The 27,293-nt window shown below is 38.1% G+C and overlaps 1 protein-coding gene across 1 annotated transcript in view; it reads left to right on the top strand.

Annotated features, from left to right (window-relative positions):
- The window catches only part of dnah6 (dynein, axonemal, heavy chain 6), a gene marked incomplete at both ends in the record, with an annotated part of 62,088 nt that overhangs the window by 23,061 nt on the left and 11,734 nt on the right, over positions 1-27,293 (top strand). Inside the window, 32 exons of the mRNA XM_079265101.1 lie at positions 1,315-1,441; positions 1,699-1,911; positions 2,007-2,228; positions 2,342-2,464; positions 3,546-3,728; positions 4,025-4,168; positions 5,011-5,232; positions 5,795-5,942; positions 8,002-8,159; positions 9,659-9,790; positions 10,180-10,351; positions 10,978-11,124; positions 11,247-11,320; positions 11,410-11,564; positions 13,575-13,806; positions 13,902-14,054; positions 16,620-16,760; positions 17,541-17,783; positions 17,940-18,107; positions 18,234-18,469; positions 20,334-20,478; positions 20,727-20,843; positions 21,250-21,373; positions 21,503-21,699; positions 22,025-22,228; positions 23,064-23,189; positions 23,384-23,548; positions 24,702-24,769; positions 24,845-25,025; positions 25,216-25,395; positions 25,488-25,721; positions 27,138-27,273. Coding sequence (XP_079121227.1) covers positions 1,315-1,441; positions 1,699-1,911; positions 2,007-2,228; positions 2,342-2,464; positions 3,546-3,728; positions 4,025-4,168; positions 5,011-5,232; positions 5,795-5,942; positions 8,002-8,159; positions 9,659-9,790; positions 10,180-10,351; positions 10,978-11,124; positions 11,247-11,320; positions 11,410-11,564; positions 13,575-13,806; positions 13,902-14,054; positions 16,620-16,760; positions 17,541-17,783; positions 17,940-18,107; positions 18,234-18,469; positions 20,334-20,478; positions 20,727-20,843; positions 21,250-21,373; positions 21,503-21,699; positions 22,025-22,228; positions 23,064-23,189; positions 23,384-23,548; positions 24,702-24,769; positions 24,845-25,025; positions 25,216-25,395; positions 25,488-25,721; positions 27,138-27,273 — 5,270 coding nt within the window. The remainder of the gene's footprint in view (positions 1-1,314; positions 1,442-1,698; positions 1,912-2,006; positions 2,229-2,341; positions 2,465-3,545; positions 3,729-4,024; positions 4,169-5,010; positions 5,233-5,794; positions 5,943-8,001; positions 8,160-9,658; positions 9,791-10,179; positions 10,352-10,977; positions 11,125-11,246; positions 11,321-11,409; positions 11,565-13,574; positions 13,807-13,901; positions 14,055-16,619; positions 16,761-17,540; positions 17,784-17,939; positions 18,108-18,233; positions 18,470-20,333; positions 20,479-20,726; positions 20,844-21,249; positions 21,374-21,502; positions 21,700-22,024; positions 22,229-23,063; positions 23,190-23,383; positions 23,549-24,701; positions 24,770-24,844; positions 25,026-25,215; positions 25,396-25,487; positions 25,722-27,137; positions 27,274-27,293) is intronic.

Here is a 27,293-nt window from a genome sequence, read left to right as displayed (position 1 = left end):
AAGAATATAAAAGTGGTGTACAATCAATTATCACTGACCCAGTAGATATCTGTGATTTTACCAAAGCAATAAGGTCAATTAAATATGTATTTATATAAAATAGATAATCAAAAGTCATTTTCTGTTTACATTGAAAAGATATTTTAAAAGGGTGCTATTATGGTATTTCAAGTTTTCTGAGCTTTCTACAGTGTTGCAGTGTTGAATCCTCATCAGAAATGTGAACGACACCGTTTTTTTTATCACCTAAACGCATGTTTGAGTTTGAGTTTGAGTTCCAGCACTCTCGCAATTTTTGTCACCATGGTTTCCATGGTGACAAAAATTGCGTCATTTTGGAGAGTTTTTTCTACTTGGAAATCCTTGTGACGTCCCGGGGGATAAGGTTCGGTGATTGGTTACCTTCTGCTGGTTAACAAGGGCATGTACAAATACATCAGGCGGGTGGAAAACGTCGGATAAAGTTATTTTGAACGATGGCTGGTGAGTTTACCAAAGAGAGACATCCTGTATTTTTTATTTTTTTTTATTGAGTTCATATGAGCCTAATCCTTCTGTTTATGAGATGTTACAATGATGGCGAAAGCAGTTGAGGTGCACACTCCCGATGTAGTGCAGTGGTGGGGCTTAATGCGGAAGAGTCTCAATCCACTCGTTTTGCCCACAGGCTGATCTGACAGCCTACGGAGAGGGTCGGTCTGAAGCGATTTGTGACAATAACTCGATCAATCCCAGCCCTTCTGGTCTCAGAAATAAAAATAAGTTAGCCTGAAATGCACATAATAGTTCCACTTTAAATTTTCTATAAAATTCCATGTAATTTCAGTATATTTACATAAATTAATGACACTAGTATATATAATATTTATTAGCAGTATCTTGCATTAGTAGTTTGTAGTGCCTTTAAACTTTAGGCATGATACAAATACATGTGATGAATTTGATAAAGTTAATGTTTACAAAAAAAAAAACTGCTTGGTGCAACTTATATCTGTTGTTACTAAGGGTAAAATGTTGAAAAGAACTCTGTACATCACAATAACGCTTTCCAATACGGACCTGGTGCTTTAAACAGTGTAACAGCAGCCTTTGTACTGAAACCACTATGAAAGAGTGGTGGTGTCTGAAACAGTTCTGAAGGTCATGAATCTATTGTCATGTCGTCTGAAAGCTCAACTTCTTAAGCCTTCATAAGGAACTCATATGGGACAGGTTAAGTGTTAAAGGATTAAGGTATTCTGTTGCTCTGGCTTTTACATTTGTATAAAGTATTTATGTGTACATGTATTAAAGCTCGTCTCCACATCTTTGCAGCGGTATCCTGTCAGACTTGTTCCCTGGTGTGTGTATTCCTGATCATGATTACGGCGTGCTGCACTCTACCATCCTGGAGTCCCTGGTTAAGCGAAACCTTCAGCCACTACCGAGCATGACTAAGAAGGTATAGTTCCATTTTTACCCAATAATAATATTTTAAAACAAGTGATCTTTTTTTTTCTTTTTTTTAATGTAAAGACAAATATTTATACACCATGTCACACAGAAATATATACATTTACAGAAAGTCCCAAATATATTAAATAATATTTCCTTAAAAAGTAGGTCAGCCAGTTTTACCTGACAAGCTCAGATTTAACAAGTTCTATAAATGGCAGAAAACTTGAACTGTATGCACGTATTTATACTTTTACCTAACAGGTAATTCAGCTCTATGAGACCATGTTAGTGCGTCATGGTGTCATGTTGGTGGGACCCACCGGTGGAGGAAAGACTGCAGTTTACAACGTCCTGGCAGACACCCTGGAGACCCTCCATCGTACCGGGCACCAGGCTAACAATCCCTTTTATCAGCCTGTCAGGATCTATGTGCTCAATCCGAAGTCTGTCTCAATGGGAGAGCTCTACGGAGAGGTATAGATGACTGAGGATTTTGTAAAAGGATAGCTTTATTGTTTTTCTTTCTCCCCACCATTATAATTTTTTTCCTTCTTTTACCGGTCCCGTAGGTTAACAATTTGACTCTGGAATGGCGTGATGGACTGATGGCTCTTAGTGTCCGTGATGCCGTCAGTGACACCAGTGATGATCACAAATGGGTGGTCTGTGATGGGCCTGTTGATGCCCTGTGGATTGAGAACATGAACACTGTGCTGGATGACAACAAGATGCTGTGCTTGGCCAACAGTGAACGAATTAAACTTACTCCATCTATACACATGATGTTTGAGGTTAGAGTCTAACACAGGAAAAGCTCTTTTGTTTTATCTGTAAGCAGAATTTCAACTTTAAACATTCTCCAGAAATAAAAGTTTTGAGCCGTCTTCATTCCTGTGTGTTACAGGTGCAGGATTTGGCTGTGGCGTCTCCAGCCACAGTCAGTCGCTGTGGGATGGTATATATTGATCCTGATGAGCTCAAGTGGATGCCTTATGTACAGACGTGGATCAATGGTCTAAAAGAAAAAGTGAGCAAATAGTTTAGGAATATTCTTTGATGTTACTGGCTCCCACAGTTCAGGGTCAGTTCATATTTACATTATGCAAACTTGTTTTTCCCATAATGCATCTGCCTTCAGACTTGTGTCTGTTTTAGTGGTGAGACAGTAGCTGTGTCCGCCTGAGAGTCTGTCCTTTTCCAAGGGTTACAAACAGTAGTTCAGCATCAGCATAAACTTAGATGACAACGCATCACATCAAAGTTTATAGTCTGCAACATTCGCCTTGAGCCTTTTACTAAAACTGAACATAACAAGGGAAGGTCAACTCTCCTATCAGCTCCTGACTACTTCATTCTTGTTTTCTATTTTTTCTTTCTCTCTGCTGCACTCAGACAATGCATACCAGCTAAGAGAACAGCTTTTCTAGTTTTATTATAAAAAAAATACTTGTATTGATCTTTATTTGAACAGTTATAGTTCAGGAGAGGATTTTAAACAGGAAACCACAGCTGAACATTGTGTCTAATGAGAATCAACTAATCTGACTTTGCTAAATTAACTACAAGGTCAGTGATTCTGAAACTGGGGGTTGCGAGATCATTTCAGGGGGGTCACCAGAGAAAAGCAATAAATGTATAGCCTGCATTTGTGAAATAAATTTGGGATTATTATAAGGACTTTAAAAACTAAACTTTTATTTCAGAGATATATTTGTGAAATTAGCACCCTAATGTTTTAACACATTAACAACTATGTGAACACACATACCATATTAGAAATCTGAATTTACCTTCGTTGGGAGAAGCTGAAGTTGGGCATGTAGGTGCTTTGTCACTGTGGTGAAACAAATCCTCCAAAAAACACTTTATTTTCCTTATTTATTAAGATTCTGACAGTTTTCCAGCCCTATATTCAGAGGATGGCAGCAGGATGGTCCATCTGATCTGTCACCCAATTAATCATTCAGTCACCCAGCCGTGGGGGTCACAAATGTTTTCTTAGGGTTCGTGGCTCAAGAAGTTTGAGAACCACTCACTGTACTTGATCAATGTTTCACACAGGTCCTTGCATAACTCTGTCCTTCTGCCTGCATTTTGTCTTTTCCTAGTTTTCTGACTCCGTACGGACGTACTTACTGCAGCTATTTGAACAATATGTGGAGAAAGGTCTGCAATTTGTTCTGAAGCATTGTACCCAGGCAATTTGCCAGGTGGACATCAGTAAAGTGGCCACTCTCTGCTCCCTGCTGCAGGCCCTGCTGCTGGGCAAAAGAGGGCCCGATCTCAGTATGGTACATTAAACATTAAATTCAAACCTCACTTGTTCAAGCCTCACCCTCACTATTTTGATAAAGTCACACAGCCAAGAATTAATCTAATCAAAACACATTTGATATAATCGCTTTTTTTAATCAAACAATATAAGATGACCAAAGATGAAAGTAGCATTACTTAAAAATGAAAAGTATACATGACAGAATTAAATATATTAAATATTTGACAAGAACCAAGTGTGAATGATCTGCAAATCTCACAGTGAACTCACTGACTGAAATACCTTCTTTTTTATACATTTGTCTTTGTTTAGGAGAATTCAGAGCAACTCAGTGTACTGTGTCAGACCTTCATATTCTGCTACCTGTGGGCCATAGGTGGCAACTTGATCAGTTCTCACTGGGATGCTTTTGACATCTTCCTGAGAGAGCAGTTTGAAGACAACAGTAATGCAAAGGTAAATTTCTGTATACAATGTGACCAACCCGTACACACAGAACCACAAACTGGATATTATACACATGTTTTGCACACATGGTGACATACAGTTTATCAAAAACAAAATTTCACAAATGTACACAATTCACATCTGCATTTCTGCCACTGAAACTGCCACTTAATACACATTTTATAGAAATTTATTCTGAAAGTCACCTCCATTTCCAGTTCATTTGGAAAGTTATAGCATGAAATTTGTAAGAAGCCCAGAAGGTTATACTTTATATGACATCAAAGTACTGTTAACACCTAATGTATCTCTCTGAATTGCAGCTAATTTAGAAGAAGCCTCTTCTCTAATGGTACAGGCTGTTCTTGAGAAATAAAATCTTTGGAAAGTATAACTGTGTTGCCCATTAAAATCCATCATATGACATTATTCTTCCTCTCCAACTATTATTTATATGAGGTCATGGAATGGAAAAATGACTGTTGAGGAAATGTTTTTATGACAATGGCAGAACATTGCAGGGTGAGCGCATCACTCACTTCAGGATGGAGCGTGTATGGAAGTGACATACAGTAAAACAGCTGAAGGACAAAAATACACTCCACCTGCTTCCACATCTGTTCATCTGCGTGTCCATAAAAAGCTGATGTTGTTGTTGTGGTAGTTTTTATGTCATTACTGATTTACTTACTAAATTTATTAAATTCTAATCTCTGATTTAAGCTTATTCTAACCTTTGACATTTAGTCTAACCTGGGTTTTATGTTCATAGTTGTGAGTTTCAATAATGTTGAATTTTGTGTTTTCTTTTTTTCCACGTGTGTCTTTGTGCACTCCTAAATGTTTTGTAGCTCCCGAAGCGTGGATCCCTGTGGAGTCTGTATATGAACTTTGACCACAAGCAGCTGGAGCCTTGGGAGAAGATAATCCCTTCATTTAATTACAATAGGGAGCAACCCTTTTTTGAAATGCTGGTTCCAACTATAGACACTGTCCGCTATGGTTACCTGATGGAGAATCTGCTCTCTGTGCAGCATTCTGTACTCTTCACTGGTGACACTGGTGTGGGGAAGGTAAAGACCCATAAAGCACATTTATTTGTACCTCAAATGGTGGCAGAATGACTCAAATAGTAGTTCTGTGCTGTGTGTGGTTGTTAAGTCATTTAAACAGAATATTTCTAGATATAAGCTGTGCCTTTTGTTTTTTAATAATTTCTCTTCATTTACCAAGCTGTTTCTGATTTAATTTGCATTGATTTAAGCCTCGATGTTTGTGACTACATACAAGCATCATTTTACACATCAGTACCTCATGCTGTTTCAATGAGAAACAAAGTGCCACATCCATATCCTCTAAAAAGAAGTGCCAGAAATCCTTTACTGAACAGAAACTACCTCAAAGGTGGTCAGCTTAAGTTACTGGCTAAGTTTAGTCAATAAGGAAAATCTAAGCAAATCTAGAATTTGATGTTCGTTATATAAAGTTGTATAAGTGATGTCTGTATCTTTTTGAGTGAAGAAATACTTGTTCCGTTATTACCTAAGACAAGCTTTTAAACATGAGTGAAAGTTTACTGTCTTTAGGAGTTAAAGAACAGAATGCAATGAAAGATTTTCTCTCTATCCTTTACAGTCAGTGGTGGCTCGAGGCCTGCTTAACCGTATGCAGGAAAGTGCCGGATACCTTCCGGTCTACATTAACTTCTCTGCTCAGACTTCCTCTGCTCGTACACAGGAGATCATTGAGTCCAAACTTGAGAAGAAGAGAAAAAACATTATGGGTAAGACGACAGGTTTGCATCAACAATATAAATGCATACCCAGTAATGTGAAGTGCCATACTTGTAATGTGAACAAGATATGTGCATAATCTTAACAACAGTATAGTTTACATCAGTGTTTTTCTGTTTAGTTATTTTAAGTGTAAAGGGTGTCACACACATTAACATTTTGTTGTGTCCATACTTGTATTTTGTCTTCTTCCTTTAACATTCACACAGCTGTTTTGCTACTGTACTGAACACGCCCTCAAAGAAAGACTGAAGCAGTTTTTTAAAACGGCTGATAGTAATGTAGACATAGTCCCAGATCTGCTGAGAGCCCAATTTGCGAGGACTAATTTGAGCTTGGAATCTTTAATTTTGCACATGAGGCTAAAACATGGTTTGCTGGGATTTACTAAGACTGATTGTTGCAGACTCCCTATTTAAATGATGGTTTTGCACAGGATGTGGTTTGAATCATGGCAAATTAGGAGATAAAACATGACCTACAGCAAAGAAATCTGACTCTTATACAAATAAACGGTGGTAGTGAATTTATGAAAAGGTTAATGTTGAAGGTAAAACTATGCGAACAGTAGATGAAGTAAAAAGACGGTATACAGACATTAGAAGGTGAACAAAATAAAAACCGGCATATAATAAAACAATGTGTCTGTACTGTCACTTTAAAAAACAAAGAAAACATAAATAAATATGACACAAGCTTATAATTAGAATATTTGCCTAATTTATTTTTAACTAAGGATTTCATAAATTGACCCACCTTCACACCAGCTGTCTAAAAACTCACCAGCTCACAGAGAATTTTTTTCTCAAATAAAAGAATCTCACACTGACCCGACCAAAACCAAAAAAAAAAAAAATTTGGCTTCAGTTAATGACTGCCGAATGTGTAGAAACCTAATAACCGTGAGACATCCGGCGACACATCTTTAAAGTTTGTTACATACACGAGAAGCGAGAACTTTTTTCTTGTTCTGGAGGCCCCGAGAAGAAAATTACTTCATATTGTTCTCGCGGACGCGTTTGAAAACAGAATCACATCACATCGGGCTGGCAGAACTTTTTTCTTGCGGGGGTCCGAGAAGTATAGTGTAATTGGTCAAACATTTGAGGTGGGCGTCGTTAACATGGAATTAGCATGAAGCGGAGTTGCTGCTTCCGCGTTTTTGCTGTTGCAGGTAAAACGGATTGTTTTGATAAAACAGCTGATTGAGGTGGTGAGAAAGTACAAACATTTTTACATGTGACATTAAAACACTCTGACCCAGCCCCGTGCACGACCCGCCCTGCTGCGTGCACGACCCGCCCTGCCGCGGACGAAGTTGCTCGTTAAATATGAAACTAGAAAAGCACTCGGAGAGCGGAAACCTCCGCCAAACACAATGTTAAAAAATCCTTTTAAAACATTCACCAAAATTTAATCAGTTCTTCATTTTCACATTTCAAACAACTCTTGAAATTTTTATTAAATACCATCTGGAACCTTTTAAGTTAACTTGAGCACAAAGACACCTGGAAAAACATAACCTCCTTGGCGGAGGTAACAACCAGGTTCATTGCACACAAAAGCAGATGTCGCCCCCACCACACCCCCCCCTCGCAGTGATCCCTCCCTGCTACAGACACGCTTCTTGTGGAGTATGTATGGACCTGACGAACAAGATTTTTTTTCTTGTTCTTGCAGCCTCGAGAACAAGAACTCAGTTCTTGCTTCTTGTGAAGTATGTAACAAGCTTAAGACTAGGACAGCACATCTGGGGGATCTCAGCTGTTACGATACGTAACTCATCTCCAATCCATCCTTACAACAGCTCCAAAATGCTGGAGAAGCAATATGTTTTGATAACTGTTTCCTAGATCATCCCAAAAGTATTCACACGAGGCTGAAAAACATGTTTTGATTTCTTTCTGTGACAATTATCTATTTGTTTGTACAGCTGTCCTTAACTGTCCATCTACACAGTAACTCCATCCATCCATCCACCGATCAGTATATACATCTGTTCAGTCTTTCATCTTTACCTTTTACCACTCTCTCTCATCCTTCCTGTAGGTCCTCCTGCTAACAAGAAACTGGTGGTCTTTGTGGATGACCTGAATATGCCAAAGTTGGACAGTTATGGCTCTCAGCCACCAGTTGAACTGCTGCGTCAGTTCCAGGACTTTTCTGGCTTCTATGACAGAAACAAGTTCTTCTGGAAGGAGATCCAGGTATATGTTAGGATTGTCTTGTAGTACAACCCTTTCAGCCTTCAGTGAGTAGAGTCTTAGAGTTGCTTAAACCAGACGGAGAAATCTACTCTGCAGGCTTTGTCATATATCAAGTACAAATCTAGGTCTGCATGCTTTTGACTTGCAGAATTTAAAAATAAATTAATGTCATCATCTAACCTTGTAGAAGACCGGTTGTAGAGAAATGTTAGTATCTTAGACTTAAGCTATTCTTTTCTGCAAAGGTAAAAGTGTAGATATAGATGTTTAAATTATGCATTTACTCAGTCAGCGTGAGTTTAATTTCCCAGCGCTGCTGTTTTAATGAAGTCTGTCTGTTTTTGTGAGAAAACTCATCTATCTGATACGCTGTGGGTTAACGTTGGGGACCCAAATTTCTAGATTGCATTTACATTCTGTTTTCTGTATTTACTTGTGCAATACCGTTTAGGTTATCGATTTTGTAGAAGCTTGAAGGGTCTGACACTCTGGCCAGAGCCTGAAACAGCGTGGCACAAGACAAATAGAGATGGGAGGGGCCTTCCTACTCCCAAGGCCAGTCCTTTATATGTCTGATTGCACACATTATGTTACCTTATTACGTTAGCTAATGATATATTCATAGAGGAAAAGATTTTCATGAAGATTTGTTATCTGGATTTAGAATACTTGCATTATTTAGGTCCAGAAAATGACTTGTATAATTATTTTCAAAGATAGGTTTGTGAAACATTTCCTTCATTCTGCCGAAGAGGCAATATGGTAGTTTTGGATCATGTGCTCTGTCAAACCATCACCATTTAGGTCTAATGTGGTCTTTGTGTTTGTAAGGCACTGGAATTACTGGTCCTTATGGTGAACCCTTGTAGATAGTATTTTACTTTGCCTAATGTTGTGAAGTTGTCTTTCTTTGCTATCTCAATTATCCATCATTATTGTCTTTTGCTGATGTCCAGACTTTTTCGTGTTGCATTGTCCATATGCTGTTTTCATCAACAACTTCCAAAAGCTACTAGACACACACGGAAATAATGATTAAAAAAAAATAATAATAAAAGAAGCAACCCGTTTACTTATGAAAGTTTTTTTTTTTTAATAATAAATAATAAATTCAATCGGTTAACTATAAAATGTTTTGACATATTTAATATCAGTCTTTTCTAAAGATTTCCTCCAAATCAGCTGTTGTTACTCTCAAATTAAAACTAAAAGTTTATGATTTGAATCACTGTTAATAATATAAATGTTATTTCAGTGTGGTCGGTTGCTGAAATAACAGTATTTGTGTCTCTTTTTTAAACTATTTTTAAGCTATTTATCTATTCTGTGTTTTACTAATGATGAAATACCAGTATATAGCAGCAAAAATCCATTTATTGCTTACTGTTGAATGTGATGATACAGACTGAGGGGAAACATGTTTATGTTTTATGCCTTTATCTGTTTTTGATTTCAACACCTCTGTTCTCTTCCACATCGTTTGTGTTCTTGTCCTACAGGAAATGACTATTGCAGCAGCATGTGCTCCTCCGGGAGGGGGACGCAACCCTGTGACCCCCCGATTAATTCGCCACTTCAGCATGCTGTGCTTGCCAACACCCTCTGAACAAAGCCTGAAGCATATTTTTAAAGTTAGGACTCATACATGCACCCAAACACTCACACTCACACACCCCATGATACACACATGCACAATACAAAAACTTGTTTTTCCCCTTCTTATTCTGTTCCAGCTTCTTAACAAAAGTTACTTTTTCTTTGTTCTCGTGATATGTGATTACAATGATTTGTGTCTGAAATCACAAGCTAACTCGATTTAAGCTAAAATCGATTGTTTGTTGGTTCTTATAGAAAAATCTGTTCTGAAGTTCTCATGATGCACAAGCGTGGCCCTTTTTCAAGGGTCACTTTATAATATTTTCATTTCATCCCGTGTCTTAGAATTGGTTGTCCATATATGGCTGTTTATGTCTCCTCTAACGTTCATTACCACTTCCTGTTGCCATCACTTTCACTCCAGGCCATCCTGAACGGTTTCCTCAGTGATTTTCCCCAAGAAGTGAAAGATTTTGCTGAACAGATTGTGGATGCTGCTGTGGAAATTTATAAGCGTTTGAGTCTTGATCTGCTTCCCACTCCAGCAAAGTCCCACTATGTCTTTAATCTGAGGGACCTCTCAAAATGTGTCCAAGGTAAGGCTTAAACTGTCAGTGGAGATTTAACAGATAATCAGAGTTGTAGTTAAAGCGACAGAAAAAAGAAGAAAAATCTGTGCATAAGATGGCACAGGTATGTAACAAACTTCCATTAGTGTGAATCTGGGATACGTTTAGTGGTAAAGTGCAGCTCTCAGTACAAATGCTCCATCCTCAATGCCACTCAGACGTTGCAAGAGATTCCCCGTGTGAGGAGTGGCTAAATCTTTATTCTTCCACAGCGTGAGTTGCTCTGATAATTTATCTCTTCAAGCTGCATTACCAACATTTATACACCGCCGCTCTGCCTCAGGCTTCTTAATTGAATGTAACAGCATTCCTTCACCTCTTCCCCCTTCCTGCTTTCCTTTCTTACCCAGCAGGCATAACCACAGCATAAAAATGCGTTGAATAGGTTTCTACTCCTTTTGTCGACACACTATCTGTAAAAAACAGAAAAAAGTAAAACATGGTTGAAACTCGCAATGCCCTGCAGTATTGTATGGAGCATACAGAATGTGTTTTAAATCACTCACCTTCCTTCTTGTCTGAATATTTATCACAAACTATTACACAATCCATCCTTTTTCTCTCCATTCTTCTGAACCTATCACGGTGCTCAGGTATACTGCAGTGTGAGCCAAATCAAGTACGAAACAAGAATCAGATCTTTCGTCTCTTCTGCCATGAATGTCAGCGGGTATTTCATGACCGACTCATCAACAGCCAAGATAAGACCTATTTCCACAGAATCGTCTGTGAGATGGCCAGTAAGAGCATCCTCAAAACTGTCCTCAGAGCCTACTTGCAGAATACAGAATGTATTTTGCAAGTTTTTGCATTTCACTTTTTGTGATGGAATTTTGTGTGACCCTCTCTCTCTTCCTGACAGACAGATATTTTGGAATTAACTTGGAGGCATCATACTTCATGAATCAGCCCATCATTTTTGGGGACTTTATTAAGGTAGGAGTCTACCTTAAAGCATTATATTTACAGAAACACCCCACAGGGTTTGTTTATTCTTTCCTCTGTCCATCTAATATCTTGTGTAGATTGGTGCAGAACAAGAAGATCGTCACTATGAGGAACTGATAGACATAAACAAGATCCAAGCTGTTCTCCAGGACTATCTCAATGATTACAACATCGTCTTCTCCAAGGACGTCAAACTGGTCTTCTTCCAGGATGCTATTGAGCATGTCTCCAGGTGTGTTTGAGCTTGCACCACATTCCCTTCCAGGTGACATCTTACTTGGTGACTGATGGATTTAACTTTAGAAAGTTGCAACAATAGAGACATTGCTTTTTAAAAAGAGAAATCTTAGAAGATATTCTGCTGCATTTTGGAGCTCTAATGACAATGGCCTGGATCTACTAAAGGTTGCGAGCACTAAGACATGTACAACATTACTGCACATGCAAAAGGAATTACAAGCTGATTTACTAACAGCACACAGTAAGGGTTGCATCTTTTAAAGGGGCAAAATAGCACGTCTGCATCCAGTTAGTATGTCTACGTGAATGAATATTTAATATGGGGAGTTTACACACTATTCTGCATGTGTTGAAAGGAGAAAATGTAAATATATTAATTTATCACCTACAATATGATCTATCAAACCTTAGAGCCATTTTGCTCACAGAAACTGCACCCATATTAATTCCTCTTTGATTTCACTCCATTAAACTTCCTATATTTTATGCACCAAGAGCCAAATAATTGAAATATCTACCATGATTGCATTTATCTTGAAGGAGTTCTTACAATAATGCAGATTCATTAGTTAAATGACTAACATTTACATACTATGATTTTTTATCTTTAATTTGATTCCTTTGACCTTTGGCATTGTGCTGATATGTTTATTAGGTTCTATTCTTATGCAGTTGTTTTCATAGAAGCAACATCCACTTGTATTCACAATAAACTGTGCCTTAGTCCCCATTGTCAAGTCTATGCTGACAGAGGCATACAAACTCGCACATGCACAAATACAAAGAGCAATATCCAAGTTTATTGTTCATCATTACAGCGAGGCATTCAGCCTCCTTAAAGCTGGAAATTTCAGCCCAACATTCATGATTCTACTAATGAGTACACATCAGCATCTGTAAAACAATTCTACAATTCCTCCCGCAGCATGTTTATGCCAAGTAAATGTGTGTGTAAAGATGCATTCATGATGTCGCTAGACTTTCAGATGCAGAGGAAATTGCTTAAAGCTTCTCGCTTGACATTTTTTAAACGCTGTATTCCATTTTATAATATCATCGTAGCTTTTTTTATAAAACACTTTATACCATGGTCAGTGATAATCCCACTGACAACTGGCGTGCATATTGTCGTATAGACGCACACGTACTTTGGTGAGTTAAATCACTGTAATATCACTCCGTTACGGGTGTCACCACCACAACGCGTAAATCAACTGATTCAGATCAGCTTTTGACAGGTGAAGAAGAGAAATGCTCTGTAGCTTGGCAGCAGATGTTCAGCATAAAAAGGACAATGAGGCCAACATGAAATAGTTGCTTTACTTTAGCACATTTAGCAAGTTTTGTAAAATGAAAATAACATTTGTTATAAAATGTTTACTGTGTGGGACCATGGTATAAGCAGAATAAACAACTCAAATCCATGCATTAGATGGTTATAATGCACAACTCGGAGTCTAGAACACCTAGACTCACTCCACCAAGGGCATTATAACTGTCTAATGCATGGCTCCTCGCTGTTTAATCCTTACTTATCACAACCATGGTAGAAACAATGCTGTATTAAAATGACTGAAAAAAAAAAAAACAATAAAAAAAAAGAATTTAAAGACAAATTTCTACAACAGGGGTGTCCAGCTCCGGTCCTTGAGGACCGCAATTCTGAAATACATTGAAAATACGCAGGACAGCAGCCCTCAAGAACCGACTTTGGACACCCCTGTTCTATTATAAAAACCATAAAATCAATACAGTCAATGTCTTATAACTGGTCGAAAGCAAATCAATTCTAGTGGGTTTTATAATATGTGTTAAAAGTAACCAGACTCTTTTTTTTTTTTTTTTTTTTTTCAAATGATTGCATGACTGCTTTTCATGATCTCCTCAAAGTATCTGTAGTTTCCTCACAGACTGTGAAAGTATATATGGTGTAATGGAATTAATTGCTATGTGTATTAATTTCTTGCAAACTTAACAATAAGATTACCTCTTAACTTTTTAGAATTGCCCGTATGATTCGCCAGGAGAGAGGCAATGCCTTACTAGTGGGGGTGGGAGGTACAGGCAAGCAGTCACTCACACGACTGGCGGCTCACATGTGTGGTTACCGCTGCTTTGAGATTGAGCTGAGCCGAGGCTACAACTACGACAGCTTCCATGAAGACTTAAGAAGGCTCTACAAAATGGCTGGAGTGGAGGGAAAAGATATGGTGTTTCTCTTTACAGATACTCAGGTATGAATGAAAGATTTTACTACAAAGTGGAAAATATTCGTGATTTGAATTTTTTAAATTAGTCTTTACATCCACGTTCTTTTCTTTTTTTTTAGATCATAGTTGAAGAGTTTCTGGAAGATATTAACAATATGCTAAACTCCGGTGAAGTTCCTAACCTTTTTGAGAAAGATGAACTCGAACATGTGCTGGCAGCTACCCGCCCTAAAGCCAGAGAGGCTGGAATCAGTGAAGAGAACAGAGATGAGGTTTGCACAAACATAAATATATACAAGGCTGTAGAAAACATTCTGACAGGGAAAATTTTATACAGAATACACTGACTGTACATATGTACAAGTAATTATACTCTAAGGTTCAGATCTACTAAGATCCCATTTTGTATGTGATATCTAGAATTTTGCACACGGGTCTAACCCACGGTTTGCGGATGATTCACAAAGACTAAATGGGCAGCAGGACTTCCTGTTTGAATGAAGTATTTGCGTATTTTGTGGTTTGCAGCCAGGCGAGTTTTGGAGAGAAAACCTGACATACAGCAAAGAAATCTGCCACACAAATAAATGCTTTATGGGAGCGAATTTATCAGACTGTACTTATTTTCGCATGTGCAGGGAATTTGCAGTAGATCAGGGCTTTAGAGTGTCACGCATGTTCAGAGATAAAAACAGTAGCATTTAAATACAATACAAACTCTTGAACAGTATTTAAAGGCAAAGTTGGAACAATTTTGAATGAACAGTACAGGACATGATGAAATGAACGTTATTTGCTTTCTGTTTCACATGAGTCTATACTTCTGTAAACTGCTACACACAACCATGCACAGGTATCTCAGCACATTTTACGTAAACTTCCACACTCTGACAACAGAGCCTAGATAACACAGAGAGAAAGAGAAATAAATTAACCACTTGAGTGAGTTGTTGATGTGTAATCACACACACAGCTCAACTGCTGCTGCCTGCATCCCGATAGAAAAACAAACGCTAGCTTCAATAGGAATGGTATTATCAGGCATATCTAGTGGCTCATAAGTCACCATTTAGTGAAATTGCAATATGACTTATATGTTGATTTTTCTGTTTAGGCAGCTTTGTAGCTCTGCAGACTGCAATGCAAATGACTAACACTGTCACATGGGTAAGATTGCAGACCCAAAGAGCAGGGTGGGATCAAAAGCTGAAAATCAGAACTTTATTTTTGTGCAAAAAACAGTCCAGAGAACTAGTGGGATCCATTAGCTAACAGATGATCTAAGGCTTGTCCAGATGATCTAAAGGGAGGTAGGCATAGCTCTGGACCTGGTGGGAAGGCGTTTCCGGTATTTTTGGGATGAAACGGTCCAAGCAGGTCTCTCATGAGTTAGATATACTACTGGTGTGATGAGTACATGGATGGCAGTGTTGATGAAAGATTCCTTTCTGAACCTGTCAGCTGAGGAAACAACTGCTTCCACACAAACACACACGGGTGAAAGGAAAGAAACAGAGCCCAGAGGTCCATGACAAACACCGTTAAAAATAAAATGTTTTCTTTTTAAGAAACATTGTTAAACATAGGCACATAAGTTTGGACTTTTTTTTCTAATGAAACTGAATTTGCTCTCCTGGTGACCTGTTCAGGGTCTTTTCTGATGAATTGGCTTGTTCGATCAGTTTTTATCATTTAGACTACTGTGGATGTGTTTTTAATTCAAATCAGAGCAAACTGGTTTGAATTGATCTTGTCTCTAATGTGCTTTGCAGTCATTTTGTTGTGAAACATATCCTAATGTTGACATTTTATGCTAGTGTTCTACTGACTTGCAACGGGAACTTGGTGTTTGTGATGAATAACTGTTAGGAAATTCAGCCAAACACAAAAGGAGTCATGAACAACAACCATTTTATTTTAAGATGAGGAATGAGAGATGAGGCGAAGAGTCAGAGGATCAGTCCTGCAGAATGAACAGCTGAGAGAGTCCTGGTTCTAGAGACATGGTTAGGAGGGAGGCAAGAGGTCAAGATTATGATAAAGCAAGTATTTAGCCAGGATGATAGGCGAGGCGGTCCATAAACAAGGCAAGGGTATGGGTCCAGAAAATCCGTGAGGTTAAAGGAGTCCATCGTGAACAGAGCAAGGAGGGTAATCCAGGGACGTGAAAAGGTTGGCAACTTGCAACAATCTATTGAATTCTGGACGACTAGACATGATCTACTGATAATCTGGCAGAGGGGAAAAGACTGGAGAGTGTTTACGTAGGCTGTGAGTCATGACAAAATGGGCAAAACAAGTGGACTAAATAAGGCTGATGAGCACAGGGAACTTGGCAGTGACAGTCAGGAAGCCCCAAGTGGACTGAGTTCCAGCTGATGAGTGCCATCAGGTCAGGGAAGAAAAACATGACAGTTTATATTAATATTTATGCAAACCTGAAATCTGGAACAGTATTGTATGTTCAGTACCCATATGATACATCTGCACTTGAGAGCTTCTAAAAACTCAGCGATTTCTGAAAAAAAACCCCAAAATTTACTCATTCCTCAGCCACTGAATCTGAGAAGATAAAGCTTTGGATTTCTAAAGGCTAAAAAGGCAAAAGCACACATAAGCTGCCTTAAGAATCGTAATATCTGGAAACAACACAAGTAAACATTGTTTTTCCACAATGAGCCAAAATATTTATGTACACTCTGCTCAAGAGAAGTTATGTAAATTCAGTGCCCTCCGAGCAAACAGAAAGAAAACATCAGACTGAAATGTTTTCTGCCTGCTGAGACGAACCCTCCAGATATGTGGACTCCTGTAGATGTGTGTCATGATGCCCTCAGGTATTCCAGTATTTCATCTCTCGCGTACGGGAGAAGCTGCACATTGTTCTGTGTATGAGCCCTGTGGGGGATGCCTTCAGAGCTCGTTGTCGCATGTTTCCATCCCTGGTGAACTGCTGCACCATCGACTGGTTTGTGCAGGTATGCCTGGACAGCTCACACTGTACTGACCACACATGTTTACATCTTTACTTTAGGTTTCTGGATGAAAGGGGAAATCATATCATTATTTTGACTTTGGTACATACACAGTCTAGAAAAGCACTCAGAGAGCGCAAACCTCTGCCGAGGACAATGTTAAAGAATCTTTTAAAAAATTCCTGGATCCAAACAGTGATCTGGATCACCACCAGAATTTAATCAGTTATTCCTTTTCATATTCCCAACAAGTCCTGAAAATTTCATAAAAATCTTTCCATAACTTTTTGAGTTATCTTGAACACAAACAGATAAACACTGATAAAAACATAACTTCCTTGGTGGAGGTAATAAAAACAGGTTACAGAAACTAGGATCATTCTTTCACTGGTTTGCCACTATTACTATGCTACTGGTCCAGGAAGCTTCATGAAAATCTGATCTTTCTAACTTTTTCTCCAGCAATATTCCCTCCCCTCTTTTTTTTTTTACATGAATGTTCTTTTTCTTCCATCCTTTCTGTCATCCACCATTTTCTTCCTGCTGTTGTTCAGCCTTTTCCTTTTGTTTGTGACTTTCAGACTGAAGCAATTTTTACATTTTTTTTTTTTTTTTTGTCTAATACTGATTATTTTAAAAGATCATGAATTATATCTTTAGTACATTCTATGCTAAATCCCAGGTTGAATTACCAGGAGAAAAATTCAATTCTATATTTTTATTTACATTCACCTCAAACTCTGTCTTCCCTTCCTCTTATCCCTTGCATGTCATGCTGCATAGTGGCCTCGGGAGGCGCTGCTATCTGTCTCTCAGGCCTTTTTCCAGGACATAGACTTTGGCAGTAAGGAGCTGAAGCAGAGCTTCTCGGCCATGTGTGTGGAGATCCATGTGAGTGTCACCGACATGGCTGAGCGCTTTTACTCTGAGCTGAGACGTCGGTATTACACTACACCTGCCTCCTATCTGGAACTCATCAATCTCTACCTGAACATGCTGGACAAAAAGAGACAGGAGCTGATTCAGGTATATTTAGTGACTGTTAGTGAACAGTTGTGAATTGAGGTGTTGCCATTAAATTATCATGTAACTTGGTGGAAGAGGAAATGGGTGATCAGCTAACTGTTAGCCAGTTTCTGTCAGGCAGGAGGTAATGGATGTATATGTTCTGTCTGACTGCAGGCCAGGGACCGTGTGAAGAATGGCCTAACAAAGCTGCTCGAGACCAATGTGCTCGTGGACAAAATGAAAGTGGACCTTTCTGCTTTGGAGCCAGTTTTAAAACAGAAATCCATTGATGTTGATGCCCTTATGGAGAAACTGGCTGTTGATCAGGAAAGAGCCGACGAGGTCTGTCTGTGCTGAGTTATCATACACATGTCAGAAATCTGTGTCCGACATGGTAAAGAACAACAACATTTTTCCGTTGCTGTATTGTTTCGAAACCTTTGATGCAACAATATCATTTTACTACAGGTGCGTAAAGTAGTGAAAGAGGATGAGGCCTTGGCCAAGGTGAAGGCTGAAAACACCCAAGCAATTGCAGATGATGCACAGCGGGATCTGGATGAAGCTCTGCCAGCCCTGGAAGGTGCCAATAAAGCCCTGAATTCTTTGGACAAAGCAGACATCTCTGAGATCAAGGTGTTCACCAAACCTCCAGAGTTAGTCATGACCGTCATGGAGGCTGTCTGCATCCTGCTCAACTGCAAGTCAGTATGAATCCCTTTCCAGTAAAAATCACTCCTCTAACAAGTGTTGAACTTAACCTTTTAACAAAGTTAACTGTATTTCATTTGAAATGTGGTTATCATCTGTTGTTTTCATCAGCTACATGAGTTACTGTGTATACTTGGACCAATGTGACTTTGACTCTGATGAAGACAGTAAATATGTGGGAATATTAGTCAGTTAGTACAATTATTGGCTGCAAATGTAATCAGTAAGCTCCAGCCCTCCTTTTTTCTCTTCAACCAGTTTGACTCAAATAGATTAATGGGAAGAGACAGGAATAAAAAAAACATGAAAATATTTCCACACACTGTTTTGTTCCAATCATCATCATCCATCACTGTAATCACAATCATCCACTTCACCATCTTCATCAAAGATAATTGCTGATGGTGATGACAATAAATTTGACTTTCTCAAAGTTTTATGATGACATCTTTTATATTACTGTCATTTTTAGTTATTAACATTAAAGCTGTTATCGGTTTGTTTTTTTTGTTTTTTTTGTAATTGGACTCCTTCCAATAAGTAGGTGTATTGCTGCCACACACACACACACACACACACACACACACACACACACAAAACCAACACCTCAACCATATGACGTCGCAATACTTTTATTGTAAAGATGTGAATTATAATATGTGTATATATATATATATATATATATATATATATATATATATATATATGAATTATGCTATAGATTATGCTTGTATTTTCTCGTATTTTCTAGCATCTCTATGAAACCGTTTTAGTTAATCCCACCTATTTCCTATTTAGCATTCTGAGGGATTATCCCACCATACCAGGACATTCACAGAGGTGTCAACTTGTATCTTTTGTCAGTCATGAATCTACTAGATTATTGCTCTAAATCCAATCCCACCTTAATCTGTCTTAATCTGTTTTCACCCATTGTTCTGAATATTAGACATTGGCACTTTCTAGGATCTTTATTGACTGTCTGTGTCATAGAATGTGAAATCATACCTACACTGATGACCACATAATCAGAGTACACACATATGAAGCATTTTCACGTTCTTATAACACTTGACGTGTCAGTGCCTGGGATGTATTAGACAACACAAGGACATGAGGATCTTTCCTGAGATTCAGTGGTCGTGTAAGTCTCTTTTTCTGTACTGCCATAAGGATCTCCAGATTGCTGTGTTCCATGTGTCTGGGGATATAATAGCTTTAATATGTTACAGAGGAAAAGTTGAATGGTGATAATGTTCTGTTAAAAAGACTTGATGTACTTAATCTGAATCTGATATGCCATCTTTGTTTGCCAGCAGAAGTAATGTTCAGGAATAGTTTGGGGAACATGACATCCAAATTCCATATTTTCCAGTATGTTTGATCAAGCAGAAACAGCAGCCTAATAGGATCATACATCTTGAGAATTTCGTGCTGAGTTGCAGCAGTTTTGGTATCATAAGGGGGAACTTTCGACTCCTTTCCAGGGGATTATAATTCCTCGTTTAGTTGCATTGATCAGTTAAATTAAACTGTTATGTTATCATTATGAAGGATGTTTATAAAATTTGTGATTGAATTGTATTAGCATATCTCTTGGATTGTTTTGGTTATCTGTATGTAGAGTTTAATTCTTACATTACAGTTTGACAATTGTTTGCTGAATATCCTAAATGATATGAATGCAAAGAGTTGACAATCTCTAATTAACAATATACTTACATAATATCTTTTTACATATTATTTTTGCCAGAGTATAAATTCTGCGACACATAAACGCATATTAATCATCATGATTAGCATATTTCACCCTTTTTTGTTTTATAACCCCTCACAAGTTTCCCTCTTTGCACACAGACCAGACTGGCTAAGTGCCAAGCAATTACTAGGAGATGCCAATTTCCTCAGGAACTTGACAGACTATGACAAGGACAACATCAAACCCCAGATCCTCATGAAGCTGCAAAAATATATCAGCAATCCTGATTTCATTCCTGAGAAGGTCTGTTTACATTTCATGCCAAGTGCTGATATTTTTCAGCAACACTGATTATATGTTATTGCATTGTGGGGAAAATGTCTGACTTCGAATGGCTAGTAAAAAATAACAGCTTAAATTGTAATAATAGATTATTTACACTGTATGCCATGTTTATTCATACGATGCAGATTTTGTGACTTCTTAACCTGATTTTACAGTATACATGAGTATAATATTACTTGTTGAAATTTATTGTGTTTTTGTATTAGGTGGAAAAAGTATCTAAGGCCTGTAAGTCGATGTGCATGTGGGTCAGAGCTATGGATCTTTACTCAAGAGTCCTCAAGGATGTTGGACCCAAAAGAAAAAAACTGGCGAAAGCACAGGTCAGTAGCATAGATTTCACTACTGATAGTTTTAATTTGTTTTTGTATACAGATTAAAGTTTTTATGATTTATTGTTTACATAATTAACTTTTGTTCAATTGAGAAGTAGGCTGAAATCACTTAACCTGGTAAAGCCAACAGATCACATTGAATAACCACTGTTTCTATATGTGTGCCCTCAAATACATACTTGGAAGGCTGTCATTTTAACTCATCACATGGTAATAAATGCTAAAAATACCAAAAAAAAAATATATATAATTTTTCTTTTAAATTTGGCTAAAAGGCTAAATAAAGAATTCAGATGTAAAATTGTTAGGTTAGCCTTTAAAGTGTTAATACATGTTAACACCAGTTTATTTGTTGCATTAAATCACATCTTCTCCTCTATGCTAACCCTTGCAGGAGGATCTGGATTTGACCATGGAAACCTTAAGGGAGAAACAGCAAAAGCTTCAGGAGGTGGAGGACCAGATTAAGGTTTTAGAGGAGCAGTTTGAGAATAGCATTGCTGAAAAGGGAGATTTGGGTGAGGCTTGTGCCCATTTTAAGTTACATTGTTGAATGTCTAATAGGCTTTCAGTGGATAGAAAGTAATTTATAAATGAGCCTTTTCCTTGCCAATGTCTTTTTCTCGTTTTTTTTTCTTTCCATAAAGTTAACAAAATGGCTTTGACTCAGGCTCGGTTGACAAGAGCAGGGAAGCTAACCTCTTCTCTGGGTGATGAGCAAGTACGCTGGGAACAAAGCGTAGCCTCATTTGAGCAAGAAATTATCAATGTTGTGGGAAATGTCTTCATTGCAGCTGCCTGTGTGGCCTACCATGGAGCTTTCACATTTCAATACAGACAGCTGGTAGGTACGGCATCATGCAAAACATTCTAGTTTTTACGACTTTCAATGTCTAAAACAGTTTAGTATAAAGGCACTGTAGTCTTGCACCTCACAACAAGACTCGCCATAACATGAATGAACTGGGTCTGTTGTCATGACTGTATCTGTAGTTCTTTAATCCTATCAATGCTATCGCATTAAACTGAATCTTTTTAAGCGTTATTATCAAACCTTGAAATAAAAAGATAAAGGCTAAGTAAGTTGTGTAAAATCAAACCCTCTTTCAAACAGAACAACACACCAATGATTGAATATCCTCTTTGACTGGTGTCCTTCCTTTTTTCAGCTAATTGACCAGTGGATAAAACAATGTCAGCAACTGAAAATCCCCATTAGTTCCAACTTCAGCCTCATCAACATCCTGTGTGATGCATACATCATCCATCAGTGGAACTCAGAAGGGTTGCCTCGCGATACCGTTTCTACAGAGAATGGGATCCTGGTGACTAAAGGCCGCCGCTGGCCTCTCATGATCGATCCACAAGATCAGGTTAGCTACAAACTATGATCCATGTGTAACTGATTTATTGGTTGGCCCTGTGATGGACTGGAGACCTGTCCAGGGTGTATCCTGCCTCTCCTCCAAGCAGAATAGAAAATGAATGAATAGGTGGGTATTTATATTTCTGTTGTAATCAGGACCTTACAAAAGCCTGTTGTTGGTTTTTGGTTGTAGGTAAGTAGCATTCTTTCTATACATTCCTGGTGTCAGTAATTTTACCGCATTTGATTATAATCTCTGGTTACAATGCCAAGATAAAGAGCTGAAAAGTTCTCTCAGAACAAAAGTCACGCATGGTCATAGACCATTGAACAAACAATTCCCAGTGTCACCTGGTAATAAAGACAAATCTGCAAATACAGCTTAAGAGCATTTATAGCTTAAAAAACACTGTTGTAGCAACAGTTTTTGGTCCTGACACCGAACCATGTCGTAAATCCTGACAGTCCCAATTTTATCTTCTGTCATACTTGAGTTGTGCTTTATGTCTTGAAAGCTGTTTTTTAATTTATCTTTACACATACAGATCCAAACTGTTATGTTTGGCATGATAAAGTAAAGGATAATAACGTGTTTTTCATGTCATTTCATAATAAATCATTTGTTTATGTTGAACTGATCAGGATAAAATGACAAATTAGGCAAGATTCTATAATCTACACTCCCATGTCACTGAACTAATATTGTTCACTTGTTTCTCTAACACAGCAATACTAAAAAAAATTTAACTTTTCTCATGAAGTGTTAACACACTTTCTTTTTGTATACAAGTTATGCAAAGAGATCTTATCAGATAGATAAAACTCACTTCTGTCATTCAAAGGCCAATCGATGGATCCGCTCCAAGGAGACCAAGCATGGACTTAAAGTGACAAAGCTGACAGACCCAGCCTTCCTCCGTACACTAGAGAATGCCATACAGATGGGAATGCCTGTAATGCTAGAGGATGTAAGTACACACTCTCCACATTTGCAATGACAATAGCTGCTAAATCAGAAATTTAATTCTTTTTAAACATATTTATGTGTTTGAAATACAAGTTACCGCCACAAGCAGCATTAAACAAGAATACTGTACATTACTTGTATAGAAGTGACATGAAAATAGCTATTTGTTAATATCTTAACACTAAATGTTTGTAGTTAAAGGAGACTTTAGACCCTGTCCTAGAGCCCATCCTGTTGAAGCAGACATTTGTGGCTGGAGGACGCACACTGATCCGACTTGGAGACTCAGAGATCGACTACGATAAAAACTTCAGGTTCTATATGACCACTAAGATGGCCAATCCACACTACCTGCCAGAGGTACGAACAAGATGCACACTTTCAGATCAAACAATGGCAAAGATCTGTGGTGTTCCCTTTTCATCATTTATTTCAAGTGCTGCTGCCATTAGTCAAATGGAATTAGCTGGTGTGCATCAGAGATGCTTATATGTGCAGGTCCCCCATGTCATGGGTACAAAAGTACCTGCCTATTGTCAGCAGTTATTTGGATCATGTTTCTGAGCATGTCCACTGTTTTTTGTCCATCTGAGATGAAATCATGTTCAAAAACTTTGCAGGGTTTCTGTGCAAAGTTCCTGTATGTCTTCTAAGTAGCAGATTTCATGTTTCATTTCTGGATGCACCGGTGAACAGTGCTGAGTAGCGATTTGCAAAAGGTACATCAGAGCTTATGTAGCTTTATCATGGTGTTGTGACTGCTTGTCATGACCGCTGAGGTCAACTGTCAGTAGTTTCTAACCTTGCTGTCTACATACTACCATTTCCGCTAACTCGCTGAGTCTTATTATATTATGCTTTGAATCACAATATTGTGCTCTGTAGACAGAAAAAGCAATGTATTGTATTTATTTTGAAGTAATCAATGGTCCTCTGATTAAAAAAATCAGCATCTATCCTTCCTTGAAAAATTAAAGCCCTGGTTTACTTAAAGTTAAAAAAAAGAATCTGGTGGCAAATCAGAAAGAGAGTGGTTTCAATAACGAACAAAGCAAACAAGAAGTGATTCTGATATTTAGGAGCCTAGTGGGAGTATATGGCAGTGCTTCATATTCCACACACAAAATAGATTTCCACAAAATAATCAATATTTTTCACTCATCCTTCATTAGCTGCAGTGATACGACTGATCCCTTGGTATGAATTTCTCTTTTTCCTTGATAAATGCCTCCTGCTCCAGTCCACAATAGCAGTACTGGTCAAAAAATGCAAGTTTTCCAACCACAGCAGGATGACAGCAATAATAGATAGTATAAAAACATAGCCTGATGTAATCCATCAAGTACAGTTGAAAAATACTGACATAAAAGAATTTAAATATGAAGAAATGTTTCAATATGAAAAATTAGAGCTGAGGAGTGAAATAATAAAAGCTGCCACTTACAGAATTGTCTAAACCTTTTTTCACCTGAACAGGTAAAAATGTTTGTCTTGTGTTTTATTTGCCTTCTAGGTATGCATCAAAGTTACAATCATTAACTTTACAGTGACCAAGTCAGGCTTAGAAGACCAGCTGCTCAGGTACGCACATACAGAAAAAGCATGATTCCCACAATGGCCAGACCGTGTGATTCACATTTAAACTTTTCTTATTAGTGATGTTGTTCGTCTTGAGAGCCCACATCTGGAGGAACAGAGAAATGACCTAATCCTGAGCATCAACTATGACCGCAACCAGCTAAAGGATATTGAAAATCGCATCCTTAAGCTTCTGTTCACTTCTGAGGGGAATATTCTTGACAATGAGGAGTTAGTTCAGACTCTCCAGGAATCAAAGGTAGGGACTAGCAGATAGATGACCTTGCTCTGCTCTGTTATGTTGTGCTTTATATTTCCTAAACGGATCATTTTAATATGTTAAAGTCCACATACTTTGTCATTTTCTTTTAAATAGCTTTCCTCCCAGGCGTTCTTCGATCTCTCTTTTGCTGCTGCATTTGTCCGTCATTTTTACATTTTAATTTCAGGTGACATCAGAAGCCATAAAGCACCGTCTAGAGGAAGCAGAGGCCACAGAGCTGATGATCAACACTGCAAGGGAGCGCTACAGACCTGTAGCCACCCGAGGCTCCGTCTTGTACTTTGTTGTAGCCAGTCTTTCTGAAATTGATCCAATGTACCAGTTCTCACTCAAATACTTTAAACAGGTGGGAGTGAAAAACCAGGATTTACTTTCCAATCTACACACACACACACCATGTATTCTTATTTTTCTTTTTCATGTTTCCCCCTAACTAAGCTCTTTAATACAACCATTGAGACATCAGAGAAGAGCAGTGAGTTGGAAGAGCGTCTTCAGATCCTTCTTGATGCAATCTTGCTCAACTCCTACGTCAATGTGTCACGTGGCCTCTTCGAGCAGCATAAAGTTATCTTCAGCTTCATGTTGTGTGTGGAGATCATGAAGCAGCGTGGGGAAGTCTCGGATGGAGAGTGGCAGTATTTCCTAAGAGGAGCTGCTTCGCTGGAGAAGGTAAGATGGAAACTTTTGGTTCGGTTTGGTTAAATGTGGCTGCAAGATCAACTTTTTCCATTTAGTCGCAGTTAAGATACAGAAACAGAAAAAGTATGGAAATCTGTTGAGTTTACATGGATTTCTGAATAAATTGGACATAAAATGTTTTCTGATCTTCATCTAAGTCACAACAAGGGACAAACAGTCCGCTTAATATTGCATAAAACATGTAATTCATGTTTTTATTGATCATAACATGTAAACATACACAGTGCAGAATGTTTATAAGTGAATACATTCTGTGGAAAAACTACGTGTAGCCTGTTACCTTTCCAATAGCTGATTGGAGTCAGGAATCAGCCGACTTAGAGTCTAATCGACATCATTACATTAGAGGTGTTGGTTAAAGCTGCCACGCCCCAAAAAACACACACCAGTTTTGAGTTTGCTTTCCTTAAGATGCATCGTCTCGTGTGAACCATGCCTTGCACAAAAGAACTCTGAGAGAACTTACAATGAAGAATTGTTGACTTGTGCGAAGCTGGGAAGGATTAGAAAAGTATCTGAAAAAACCGTGTTCTTGTGTCCATTGTAATCTCCATTACTAACATTTAACTTATGATCACGGGTGTGGATGAAAACATTAAAAATTACTGTAACATGTTGTAGACCCAGAACAGAACAGCTGGAGATGCTATTAACATTATAGGTCTGTCCAGTTTAGGGCCATTTTTTTTTACATCTATTTTTTATTGTTTTAAAGTTAAATGCCTTTTTTCAGACATTAATTGAGCTTGAGGTTACAGTAATAATGTCTGACTAATGTAATTTAGTCATCCATGGAAAGAAACTGGGTTCAGTCACTCAGAATAATCTAACCTGCTTAATTTAAATCTTAAGAATATTCTTTAAATAATGTTTTTTTCTTTTCTTCATCCTCTCTTCAATCCCATTGGTGCAGAAGGTTGTGCAAGGGTAAAAGTAGCACTGAGAATTGAATAAAAAAACATTTGAGATTTAAGCTTTTGTTTTATTGATCAGATGGTTTCTAAGACCGAACTACAGATCAGTCAGTTACACCCAGGAGTGTCTTTCTTGTGTTCATCCACAATTTTATTCTCATTTATACAGAGTCAGGTAGGCTGGAGTTTCTGTCGCTTAGCTGCCGTGATTTTCATGCTAATCCGGTCCTTCCTCTCCTCTGCATCTCTGCTTTAACATGTCATGTCTTTTCCTTTCTTCCATGCCTAGAGACATCTATCACCGGCAGTCGTTTAATAAATGTTTTATGCTTTTCAAACTTGTTATTGTATCACTGATGTCTGCCTGCAAAACATGTTTTCCATCTTGATCTACACCTATAGTTAAATTGATTTGCTTTAATTCTTTTTCCCTAGCCTGTCTACTCATGGCCATTTTTCCCTTGTCTCCCAGGACTATGCAGATCGGCCAGATGTGCCATGGCTAAGCGACTTTTACTGGCAGACATGCTGCGAGCTGGAAGACACACTGCCCTGCTTCCAGAATATCTCTAAAGAAATCACCAGAACTCATATCCAAATCAAGCTTGGTAATTCAATCCCCCTCTTA

The sequence above is a fragment of the Telmatherina bonti genome (genome assembly GCF_933228915.1).
Source record: "Telmatherina bonti genome assembly, chromosome: 3".
In the NCBI taxonomy this organism is placed as follows: Eukaryota; Metazoa; Chordata; class Actinopteri; order Atheriniformes; family Telmatherinidae; genus Telmatherina; species Telmatherina bonti.
This window is presented reverse-complemented; position numbering and strand designations above follow the sequence as displayed.